The sequence below is a fragment of the Malaclemys terrapin genome, chromosome 3, assembly GCF_027887155.1.
Source record: "Malaclemys terrapin pileata isolate rMalTer1 chromosome 3, rMalTer1.hap1, whole genome shotgun sequence".
NCBI classification, from domain to species: domain Eukaryota; kingdom Metazoa; phylum Chordata; order Testudines; family Emydidae; genus Malaclemys; species Malaclemys terrapin.
In genome coordinates this window covers 196,436,109-196,448,889 of record NC_071507.1, presented here as the reverse complement: position 1 = coordinate 196,448,889, position 12,781 = coordinate 196,436,109, and the positions used below count along the sequence as shown (strand labels likewise).

Below are 12,781 nucleotides of genomic sequence, written 5' to 3'. Positions count from 1 at the left end.
ATATTAAATAGTTTTAAAAAATGTTTGGGGTTTGGTATTCAGATAAATCAGCCTGCTTAGTGCCATGGCAAACACACCATTAATTGTTTTAACCCTTTATTAAAGATACAGAAAAGAAAAAGCATTTGAAATTTAAAGTATTAAATACGGCTTTCGTTTTAACAACATCCCTTCAGCTGGAGAAGGGCTTTAAAAGGAAAATGCCCTGTTTGAGAGTCCCTTAGGTGGCATTGCAGATGGTAATAACTGTCCTTTTGGGGAAAAGAGAAGAAATTCATTGAAATGGGCTGGAGCTGTTGTTGTTCTAGCTCGATCCCCTTTCCTGGAAGACAAAACAAGACACACACAAACAAGGAAAGAAAAGAACAGCAAAGATAGAAAACGCTGCCTCTGTCTCTGGTGTTGACTTTCACTTGCAACCGCACCGCTGAAGAAACATCAGCATACCACATGGTTTTATCAGCCACTCTGAGACCTGCATACCAACATTGGGCTGCTTGGGGCATTGCTTTTAACTGTCTCTCTGGTCGCAGGCTCACAGCACTGTTGCAAAATATACAGTTCTGGCTGGCTAAGCAAGACTCTTATTAAACAGAAGGCAAAAAGAGAGGGAGATAGGAAGGAGAAGAAATAAAGTGGGGAAGGAAAAGGACGCACAAGGGGGCATGAGGGTGACAGTCTCACATTCCAGGTGGTATTTGGGATTTAGCCAGAGTTGGTTGAGGTGGTGATGTCATTTGGGTCCCTGTCTCTGGCCTGGTCTAGTCAGGAAGTTTCTTGGGATTCGGACGAAGATGGCACAATCGTGTCACGCTGGATCCTGGGGTCGCAGGAGATGGGGGACAGTCATGATGGCGAAGCTCACGCCTACCCATGATCTTGTCTTTCAGTCACTCAGCCTTCCCATCCATCAGTCGTCCCCCGTCCCCCCCCCCCCCAAAAATCTTTTTGAGGCCCCCAAAAGGGGAGTGGTGTGTGGAATAGCCCAACACCTCATTATTTTGTCCACCAATTAGGCCTAAATGCCAAAACACCAATTTTGGGCCACTGAATTCCAGTCCCACGCTTCTCTTGCGCCCCAGGCATGATCTTAATAAGTCCTTGAGATCTATCAGTAGGCATTTCTTGTATAGACTGTCAGTCTGTCTCCCTTCTGCACCATTCCCCATCAGTATTTTTAGGTTATTGTGACACTTTATGAACTTTCACTCACGCTTCTCAGCTGAGCTCACAATGAGGGTAAATATGGAGCTCCAATTATCACAACATGCTTGATCTGCATCTGTAATTCACTTGTCAAGGTGTGTTACATGTGACTCTCTGTGCCTAATCCACTGGGGAGGTGCGTCTGGTGCTCCCCTCACCTACAACGACTGGATCTTTAGATCAAGCTGCAGGGAGTTATGCTTTCAGCTGTCAAGATCCCTGGTTCAGTTTGTCATGGTAGCCATTGTACTCGTGTATTTAAAGTGTGCGCACCTCCTTGGTATGCTTCATTGGGCACACGCGTGTGCAAAAGCTTGCTTTGCAAGTGTGCATCATTTATTTGCTCAGGCAAATTTAGGCACAAGATTGCATTCACCAGACCTTCGAGTTTCCAGCCACTCCATGGATTTCTGAATCCTTTTCAAACATCTAACCTCTTTCATTTTTACCACTGTCAGGCCAGAGAGACTCTGCCACTGAGGGACATGTTGCCAGCTGGACAGAACCCTTTTGTGGAAGGTTCAGTATTCACAGGCCAAAACATCTTGTAAAAATGTCTCCATCAACTTTACCAAGATACAACCTCACTGAGTACACACATGTAAGTAGCCTGCCTGAGTAGGGCAAAACATAGAAGAAAGTACCGAGAACCAAATAACGTCAAAAAATTAGAGATGGACAAGACATATTAGAAAATTGAGGCCATCTGCCCTTTTCCCCAAACCCACGCAAGATTGTGTCTTAAGGATATATTCCTGGGCCATGAAGACGCAAACCTTATTTATCCATAAACTCTATTGCTTATTAAAGGTGATAGATTGACAACTGTGGAAATTGATGTGTTCTGGAGATAACCAGAGGATGTGCCGTGGTCAGTGCCAGTCCAAGCTACTCCATGCTATTTCATGAATGTGCTGCAACCCTGCCTAGAGAGACTGCCTCTACTAATGTAATGCTTAACGCTTGTAGAGATTTGCACCCATAGAACTCATAGTACGTTATAAAGATAGGTAAGCATCATCCTCACTATACAGATTAGGGCACAAAGAGTTTAAGTGACTTGCAGAAGGTCACACAAGGAGGCAGTGGTAGAGCTGGGAATAGAATTCAGGTCATTTGATTCCCAGTCTAGTGATCTCTCCCTTCTTGGCACCATACTAAATAGAGCCTTGGGATGAGACTCAGAAGACCAGGGTTCTGTTCCCCCTCTGCCACTAGCCTGCTGGATGATCTTGGACAAATCACTTCTCTGTGCCTCATTTTCCCCATCTGTAAAATGGGGATGTCATAACTATAAAGGGAAGGGTAATAGCTGTCCTGTGTACAGTACTATAAATCCCTCCTGGCCAGAGACTCCAAAATCCTTTTCCCTGTAAAGGGTTAAGAAGCTCAGGTAACCTGGCTGGCATCTGACCTAAAGGACCAATAAGGGGACAAGATACTTTCAAATCTTGGGGGGGGAAGGCTTTTGTTTGTGTTCTTTGTTTGGAAGTGTGTTCGTTCTCGGGGACTGAGAGGGACCAGACATCAATCCAGGTTCTCCACATCTTTCTAAGCAAGTCTCTCCTATTTCAAACTTGTAAGTAAATAGCCAGGCAAGGCGTGTTAGTTTTCCTTTGTTTTCTCAACTTGTAAATGTACCTTTTACTAGAGTGTTTCTCTTTGTTTGCTGTACTTTGAACCTGAGACTAGAGGGGAGTCCTCTGAGCTCTTTAAGTTTGATTACCCTGTAAGGTTGATTTCCATACTGATTTTACAGAGATGATTTTTACCTTTTTCTTTAATTAAAAACCTTCTTTTTAAGAACCTGATTGATTTTTTCCTTGTTTTAGATCCAAAGGGGTTTTGGATCTTGATTCACCAGGAGTTGGTGGGAGGAAGGAGGGGAATGGTTAATTTCCCCTTGTTTTAAATCCAAGGGGTTTTGGATTTGTTTTCACCAGGGATTTGGTGAGGGTTTTTCAAGGCTTCCCAGGGAGGGAATCCATTGATGGTGGCAGCCGAACCAGAGCTAAGCTGGTAGTTAAGCTTAGAAGTTTTTCACGCAGGCCCCTACATTTGTACCCTAAAGTTCAAAGTGGGGATCTCAGTCCTGACATGGTGGCAGCGGTGGGATCATTTTAAACCCAAAAGCCAGTGAGATTTTTTTTTCCTTCTAGCTGCTTGGAAAGCCGAGCTGGAAGTAGATAGATGCGTATCTTATCTCTCCTTGCCTGAAGGCAGAGGTGTTAAGTTTTTTTTACAGGTCCTTTGTTAAGAGAAGGGTTCAATTAGCAAATGACTGGTAAAAGGTATTTACAAGCTGAATTGTTTTTTTTTCTTTTTACATCCTCGGGAGTAGCTAGTTAGAAAGTTACTGTTAACTCTGCAGCAGCCAGAGCTGAGAGCTTCCCAGTTTGTCAACTGCAAAGGGGGTTACCCAGCACAAGAAAACAGGAAAATGACTACCAAAGAAGTAGCTAACAAAATAGAACTGGCCAAACTAGAAGCAGAAGAAAATGAAAGAAAACATCAGAGACTGCTTCAATTAACAAAACTCGAGACAGAGCAGAGAAAAAGAGAAGAAAAAGCCAAAGAGGAGGCCCACAAGAGAGAGATGAAGATGAAAGAAAAAGAGATGGAGGAGAGAGAAAAAGAAAGGAAGCATGAACTGGAAGTAGCAAAGGCTAAGCAGGATGCACCAGCCAATGCTAACAACCCCCCTCCAGGTACCACTTCCCATCCCAGAAGATTCCCCACCTACAAGGCAGGCGATGATACTGAGGCCTTCTTAGAAAATTTTGAAAGGGCCTGCCTTGGATACAGCATCGCTACAGACCAGTACATGGTAGAGCTGAGGCCACAGCTCAGTGGACCCTTAGCAGAGGTGGCGGCTGAAATGCCTAAGGAACACATGAACAGTTATGAACTTTTTAAAAACAAGGCCAGAATCAGAATGGGGATAACACCCGAGCATGCCCGTCGGCGGTTCAGAGCCCTAAAGTGGAAACCGGATGTGTCATTTACCCGTCATGCCTACCACATTGACAAAAATTGTGATGCCTGGGTATCAGGAGCAAATGTTAAATCTCTGGAAGATCTGCTTTCCCTAGTAAAAATGGAGCAGTTTTTAGAGGGTGTTCCTGAGGAAATAGAAAGGTACATCCTAGATAGGAAGCCCAAAACTGTAACTGAGGCGGGGGAGATTGGAGCCCAATGGGTGGAGGTGGCAGAAAAGAAAAAAACTAGTAGCAGTTGGAGCGAATATCAGAAGGGGCGAGCCGAAACAAAACCTTACCACCGGGGACAACCCAAGGCCCCACCCACATCCCAAAGGAAACCCCAGACGCCTTCCCACCCCACCACACCAGTCTCCACCAACCAACCTCGTCCCGGTGATACCTTAGCAGGGCGATGTTTTAAATGTAATGGACTGGGACATATAAAGGCTCACTGCCCCAAGAACCCCAACCGATTACAGTTCATTACACCCCAATCACACCAAAGATCCCCAAACCCAGATGCCTCTCTCATACCCTCGGAGCGAAGGGAAACCTTGAGAGTGGGCGGAAGGAAGGTTACCGCTTGGAGGGACACTGGGGCTCAAGTGTCAACTATCCACCAATCCCTAGTGGACCCCAAACTCATCAACCCAGAGGCTACAGTGACAATTCAACCCTTCGTGTCACAATCTGTAACCTTGCCTACAGCCACGTTGCATGTCCAGTACAAGGGCTGGTCAGGAATGTGGACTTTTGCAGTCTATGACAATTATCCCATTCCCATGCTGCTGGGGGAAGATTTGGCCAACCATGTGAAGGTAGCCAAGAGGGTGGGAATAGTCACCCGCAGCCAGGCTAAGCAAGCTTTCACCCCCATCCCTGTTCCTGAGCCGTCCACCAGGGCCCCGTCTGTGTTACCGGAGACCCAGACAAAGGTGGTGGAACTGGATCCTCTGCCAACGACTGCAACAGCCGTAGTGGATCCAATCCCAGAGACCCAGCCAAAGCCAGTCCCAGAACCGGAACTGGCAACGCAACCAGCACCAGAACCATTGCCAGCCCTGAGTCCAGCGCTTGCAAACCCGTCTACAACTCCAATGCCAGAGGGCACCAGAGAGCCTGAACTGGCAGAAGCAGCAGATAATCCTACCCAAGAGGCTCAGCCAGAGCCTGAGTTACCACATAGTGCACCAGCGGACAGCGGTTCACAGTCAATGGAAACAGCCCCAGCACCTGCATCACTTCCAGAGGGACCAAGCCCCAGTCCACAGTCCAAGGAGGAACTGATGTCTCCAGCATCAAGGGAACAGTTCCAGGCCGAGCAGGAAGCAGATGACAGCCTTCAGAAAGCTTGGGCGGCGGCGCGGAGCACCCCACCGCCTCTCAGCTCTTCTAACCGATCCCGGTTTGTTGTAGAACAAGGACTTTTATACAAGGAGACTCTTTCTGGTGGGCACCAGGAAGACTGGCATCCTCAAAGGCAGTTGGTAGTTCCCACTAAGTATCGGGTAAAGCTCTTGAGCTTAGCCCATGATCATCCCAGTGGCCATTCTGGGGTGAACAGAACCAAAGACCGGTTGGGGAAGTCCTTCCACTGGGAGGGAATGGGCAAGGACGTTGCTAATTATGTCCGGTCTTGTGAGGTGTGCCAACGAGTGGGAAAACCCCAAGACCAGGTTAAAGCCCCTCTCCAGCCACTACCCATAATTGAGGTCCCATTTCAGCGCGTAGCTGTGGATATTCTGGGTCCTTTCCCAAAGAAGACACCCAGAGGAAAGCAGTACGTACTGACTTTCATGGATTTTGCTACCCGATGGCCGGAAGCAGTACCCTTAAGCAACACCAGGGCTAAAAGTGTGTGCCAGGCATTAACAGACATTTTTGCCAGGGTAGGTTGGCCCTCCGACATCCTTACAGATTCGGGAACTAACTTCCTGGCAGGAACCATGGAAAACCTGTGGGAAGCTCATGGGGTGAATCACTTGGTTGCCACCCCTTACCACCATGAAACCAATGGCCTGGTGGAGAGGTTTAATGGAACTTTGGGGGCCATGATACGTAAATTTGTAAATGAACACTCCAATGATTGGGACCTCGTGTTGCAGCAGTTGCTTTTTGCCTACAGGGCTGTACCACATCCCAGTTTAGGGTTTTCACCATTTGAACTTGTGTATGGCCGTGAGGTTAAGGGGCCATTACAGTTGGTGAAGCAGCAATGGGAGGGGTTTACGCCTTCTCCAGGAACAAACATTCTAGACTTTGTAAGCAACCTACAAAACACCCTCCAACATTCTTTGGCCCTTGCTAAAGAAAACCTAAAGGATGCTCAGGAAGAGCAAAAGGCCTGGTATGATAAGCATTCCAGAGAACGGTCCTTCAAAGTAGGAGACCAAGTCATGGTCTTAAAGGCAATCCAGGCCCATAAAATGGAAGCATCGTGGGAAGGACCATTCACGGTCCAGGAGCGCCTAGGAGCTGTTAACTATCTCATAGCCTCCCCCACCTCCAACATAAAGCCTAAGGTATACCATGTTAATTCTCTTAAGCCCTTTTATTCCAGAGAATTAAACGTTTGCCAGTTTACTGCCCAGGAAACAGATGACGCGGAGTGGCCTGAAGGTGTCTACTACGAAGGAAAAAAGGATGGTGGCGTGGAAGAGGTGAACCTCTCCATGACCCTTGGACGTCTGCAGCGACAGCAGATCAAGGAGCTGTGCACAAGCTTTGCACCAATTTTCTCAGCCACTCCAGGATGGACCGAACGGGCATACCACTCCATTGACACAGGTAATGCTCACCCTATTAGAACCCCACCCTACCGGGAGTCACCTCATGCCAAAGCTGCTATACAAAGGGAGATCCAGGACATGCTACAGATGGGTATAATCCGCCCCTCTAAGAGTGCATGGGCATCTCCAGTGGTTCTAGTTCCCAAACCAGATGGGGAAATACGCTTTTGCGTGGACTACCGTAAGCTAAATGCTGTAACTCGTCCTGACAACTATCCAATGCCACGCACAGATGAGCTATTGGAGAAATTGGGACATGCCCAATTCATCTCTACTTTAGACTTAACCAAGGGGTACTGGCAAGTATCACTAGATGAACCCGCTAAGGAAAGGTCAGCCTTCGTCACCCAGGCAGGGGTGTATGAATTCAATGTACTCCCTTTCGGGTTGCGAAATGCACCCGCCACCTTCCAAAGACTTGTAGATGGTCTCCTAGCGGGATTGGGAGAATCTGCAGTTGCCTACCTCGATGATGTGGCCATTTTTTCTGATTCATGGGCAGAGCACATGGAGCACCTGGAAAAAGTTTTCGAGCGCATCCAGCAGGCGGGACTAACTGTTAAGGCTAAAAAGTGTCAAATAGGCCAAAACAGAGTGACTTACCTGGGGCACCAGGTGGGTCAAGGAACTATAAATCCCATACAGGCCAAAGTGGATGCTATCCAAAAGTGGCCGGTTCCAAAGTCTAAGAAACAGGTCCAATCCTTCTTAGGCTTGGCTGGATATTATAGGCGATTTGTACCCCACTACAGCCAAATCGCCGCCCCGCTGACAGACCTAACCAGAAAGAAACAGCCAAATGCAGTTCAGTGGACTAATGAATGTCAAAAGGCCTTTAACCAGCTTAAGGCAACACTCATGTCTGACCCTGTGCTAAGGGCCCCAGACTTTGACAAACCGTTCCAAGTAACCACAGATGCGTCCGAACGAGGCGTGGGAGCAGTTTTAATGCAGGAAGGACCGGATCAAGAATTCCATCCTGTCGTATTTCTCAGTAAGAAACTGTCTGAGAGGGAAAGCCATTGGTCAATCAGCGAAAAGGAATGCTATGCCATTGTGTATGCGCTGGAAAAGCTACGCCCATATGTTTGGGGACGGCGTTTCCAACTACAAACAGACCATGCTGCGCTACAGTGGCTTCATACCGCCAAGGGAAATAACAAAAAACTTCTTCGGTGGAGTTTAGCTCTCCAAGATTTTGATTTTGAAATACAACACATTTCGGGAGCTTCTAACAAAGTGGCTGATGCACTCTCCCGGGAAAGTTTCCCAGAGTTAACTGGTTAACAATTGTTTTTGGAATGAAACATATTGTTAGTTTTTATATAATCAGTCGTATGTCTAAAGGTACATGTGTCTTATTAACTCTGTTTTCTCCTAAAACTCCAGGAAGAAATCACAGCCAGTGTGGAACCGAACATCCAACACTATCTGTGATTTGGGGGGCGTGTCATAACTATAAAGGGAAGGGTAATAGCTGTCCTGTGTACAGTACTATAAATCCCTCCTGGCCAGAGACTCCAAAATCCTTTTCCCTGTAAAGGGTTAAGAAGCTCAGGTAACCTGGCTGGCATCTGACCTAAAGGACCAATAAGGGGACAAGATACTTTCAAATCTTGGGGGGGGAAGGCTTTTGTTTGTGTTCTTTGTTTGGGAGTGTGTTCGTTCTCGGGGACTGAGAGGGACCAGACATCAATCCAGGTTCTCCACATCTTTCTAAGCAAGTCTCTCCTATTTCAAACTTGTAAGTAAATAGCCAGGCAAGGCGTGTTAGTTTTCCTTTGTTTTCTCAACTTGTAAATGTACCTTTTACTAGAGTGTTTCTCTTTGTTTGCTGTACTTTGAACCTGAGACTAGAGGGGAGTCCTCTGAGCTCTTTAAGTTTGATTACCCTGTAAGGTTGATTTCCATACTGATTTTACAGAGATGATTTTTACCTTTTTCTTTAATTAAAAACCTTCTTTTTAAGAACCTGATTGATTTTTTCCTTGTTTTAGATCCAAAGGGGTTTTGGATCTTGATTCACCAGGAGTTGGTGGGAGGAAGGAGGGGAATGGTTAATTTCCCCTTGTTTTAAATCCAAGGGGTTTTGGATTTGTTTTCACCAGGGATTTGGTGAGGGTTTTTCAAGGCTTCCCAGGGAGGGAATCCATTGATGGTGGCAGCCGAACCAGAGCTAAGCTGGTAGTTAAGCTTAGAAGTTTTTCACGCAGGCCCCTACATTTGTACCCTAAAGTTCAAAGTGGGGATCTCAGTCCTGACAGGGGATAATGATGCTGACCTCCTTGGTAGAATGCTATATAAAAGCTGGGCGGTTGTATTATTATTATTATTATTATGACGGTCTCTGTGGGGTGAGAAGGGCCAATTCATTCTCAATGCCCATTTTATTCTTTTTTATGTTGGAGATGCCAGCAGCAGTGCCAATTACTTCAGTCAAGATAGTGGGCATTACAGTGTAAACTTCTTTTCACGAGAAATCGGACTAAAAGCAGCAACTCATTTCACATAAGTCAAGAAACAGACCTCAGCTGGTAATAACCATAATGTATTGTTTTCCTTCCCCTTTCTCAGGTGTGCTTTGCATATAAAGGTTACGTGAGCGATACCCTTTATGTTTCGGTGTCCTATATCAACACCTTTCTAAATACAGTGAAGAAGAATCTTACTTGCCTGTGGAGTCTGAATGAGACCAGCCCAGAAAGGTACCCAGTACAAGGATACATGTGGTATAGTTTCAGCAAATGGCTTTCTCCACACTCAGAGAACAAACCTGTGTGCTGTAGACATACCAGCATAGGGGCAGCACCTCAGCTGGTGTAAAATTTCATAGCCCCATGGAAGTCAATAGAGCTATGCATATTTAATCCAGCTGAACATCTGGCCTGTTGTGTTCATCAGCAAAACCACACACACTGAGCACTGGCAATAGAACTCAGCACTGTCCCCTCCAAGGCCTTTACCCCTTGAAATAGAGAACACCCACACGGAGTAGCAAAGCTTTTATCTTCCTCGTGGGGCTACCACTGGAGACTGACCAGTCACAAGCCATTTAACCAGTATGTTACACGTGGACACAGTAATCGTAATAATACCCCTCCCTGAAGGCCTCTAGGGGTGTGTCTACACTGCAGTTAAAAACTCATGGCTGGCCCATGTCAGCTGGCTTGGGCTTGTGGGGCTAGGGCTGCAGGGCTATTTAATTATCTGGGCTCGTGCTGGAGCTCTGGGACCCTGCCAGGAGGGAGGGTCCCAGACCTGACCCTGAATGTCTACACTGCCATTAAATAGTCCTGCGACCCCCAGCCCCGTGAGCCCAAGCACAGGCCAGACGCGGGTGTTTAACTGTAGAGTGGACATCCCCTTGGTGCCTTGACAATGAACTCCACAAGCCAACTGCTGTAACAGGAAAGACTCCGAGTAGTGGCTGCACAACACTTAATCTCAGAAATAGTTAGGAACTTATGGCATTTCTTCTTGACCCCCATCTGTCAGCCAGCATATTCCTGGAAACACACATAGGAGTGATAGCCCTTGTGATTTTATCCTAACAAATGTACCTGCAGATGCCATTCTTAGGTATGTCTAATTATTTTTGATGCTTATTAAGCTATTTCCCTCCATACTTTCCTGCATCATTGAGTTCAACAAAGTATTTAGAATGCATGCTGCTGCTACTCCGCCTTAACCCAGCGCTCTGTCCTGGATGACTGGATTGTTGGAGTCAATGCACTACGTTAATGCTGAGTTGTACAGGGCTAGCCACTGTGGGCATGTCCAACCTGGCTGGAGGTCTGCGTTGGAACTGATTATTGGCAAGCGTCCTATCTCAGCGTGCGCTATATCCTGTGCCAGGCCAGGGATGTGTTCTTCAGGGGTCTGTCTTTATGTTGGGGCAAACAAAAGTCCTTTCCAGGAACTCAGCAAGGATATTTCTTGGACGTAATGCTCACCCTTACTTAGTCTAAAGTTATTTCATTGGCCGTTCTTGGAGATAGGATACCATCCTAGGTCGACAAGTGGTCTAGTTTGGTATGACATATTCTGTTGTGCTCGTTAGCTTTTATAATGGTTAAGGGTTGAACCTGGCTGTTAATTTAATATGTCCTCTTTGCGTTTAGTAGAGACAAGATTCTTACCCAGATTTCCTTTTTGCACTAGCTGAGAGGACTGGCCCTAGGTGAATATTGCCATACATATTAAGAGCATTTGACATTTGCTATACACCCACAACCCCTCAGGATCCTTTGCATAGTTGTAACAGTGCTTCCAAGGTGGTGGTGGGGATTGCAACAGCTGGCATGAAGGTTTAAGGCATGGGCAAGTGATATGTATCACGACAAGTGAAGATACATTTGCCATGAAATGCAGCTGTGGGCCACTCTTTCTCTGTGTATCTGCAGGGTAAGAGAAAAGCTGATTAACAGAGGCTTTTAGTCAAGCTAAGCAACAATCGGTTTCTGTTTCTCAAGGCAGAGAGGTGTGAGCTAATTGCATGGCTGTGGTGTTGCATTTATTTTTGGAAATCTATGATTTACTAGGTACAGCCCTTGAGTACCTGGCAAGGTGATAATGCAGCTCTCTGTGTTGCAGAGGCTTGGAATTCTAGCATTAAAGCACTCTGGGCATACGGGAGGAGCCTGGGATCTCCCTGCTGCATGCCAAACAGGCCCAGATATTTTTAGTATTGTTTAAAACAATTTGAACATGAGGAGGCCCAGTCTTTGTGTAACCCACTGGTGAGTGTGCGTAACAGGTCCTGCTCTGGGTTGAACCACAGAGAAGACAAGGCTGTTGAAACCCCTCACTGGGGAAGCCATGATGCTTTAACTCATGCTGTAGTGACTTATAGCTCTGGAGATCCCTGGTTCAATTCTGAGTGTGTCAGCCGAGATGGTGGCCATCATATTAGCGCCCACTTGGGTATAAGAATTAGGCAGCTGCCTAGCTCACCTATCCCTTAAGCTGGCTATTAGTGAAATGCACTCTGAATGCCTTTCAGCTGGAAGTTCACGTGTGCTGATCTCTGGAGGGGCTGTGTGAATGGCTCTGAATCCCTCCGGGACCTTGAAGCCAACTCACCGGTATTTGTGCATCAGATCGACATGCTGATCCCTGAGAGAGAGGAGGAGACATCTGGCTGGTTTTACCTTGATGAAATTATCGTCTCAGATAGAAACGTAGCTGGTAATTGAATCCCTTTCTCTTTGTTGCTGTTGTTCTAGGCACTACCTTCCCTACAAAATATCAATACATGAGCTGGCTTTTAGAGAGAGTGTTTTTTCATTCAAAAAATACAAAGAAAAAAAATGCCCTGCATTTTTCTGAAAACAGTTTCTTGAAAAACGATCAACTTAAATTTATTTTGTTTTCATTGAAAACGTCTACAGTAGAACCCCAGAGTTATGAACACCAGGGTTACAAACTGACCAGTTACCACACACCTCATTTGGAACCGGAAGTACGCAATCAGGCAGCAGCAGAGAGAATAAATAAATAAATAAGCAAAAACACTGCAGTACTGTGTTAAATGTAAAATTATTCATAAAATAAAAGGAATGCAGCATTTTTCTTCTCAATCGTAAAGTTTCAAAGCTGTATTAAGTCAATATTCAGTTGTAAACTTTTGAAAGAACAACCCTAATGTTTTGTTCAGAGTTACAAACATTTCAGAGTTACGAACAACCTTCATTCCCAAGGTGTTTGTAACTCTGAGGTTCTACCGTATCAAAAATGGTGGTTGACCCTTTTTAGCTCCCTGAAAACACTGGGTTTTCAGTAAATGAAACAATTCACTGACATTTT

General features: G+C 46.0%; 1 protein-coding gene across 7 annotated transcripts in view; it reads left to right on the top strand.

Moving 5' to 3' along the window:
* PKHD1 (PKHD1 ciliary IPT domain containing fibrocystin/polyductin) overlaps positions 1 to 12,781 on the top strand; it is a 390,722-nt gene that overhangs the window by 42,838 nt on the left and 335,103 nt on the right. For all 7 annotated transcript variants that reach the window (XM_054023612.1, XM_054023614.1, XM_054023615.1 and 4 more), the window contains exons 19-21: positions 1,665 to 1,807; positions 9,551 to 9,681; positions 11,979 to 12,163. In XM_054023612.1, coding sequence (XP_053879587.1) covers positions 1,665 to 1,807; positions 9,551 to 9,681; positions 11,979 to 12,163 — 459 coding nt within the window. The remainder of the gene's footprint in view (positions 1 to 1,664; positions 1,808 to 9,550; positions 9,682 to 11,978; positions 12,164 to 12,781) is intronic.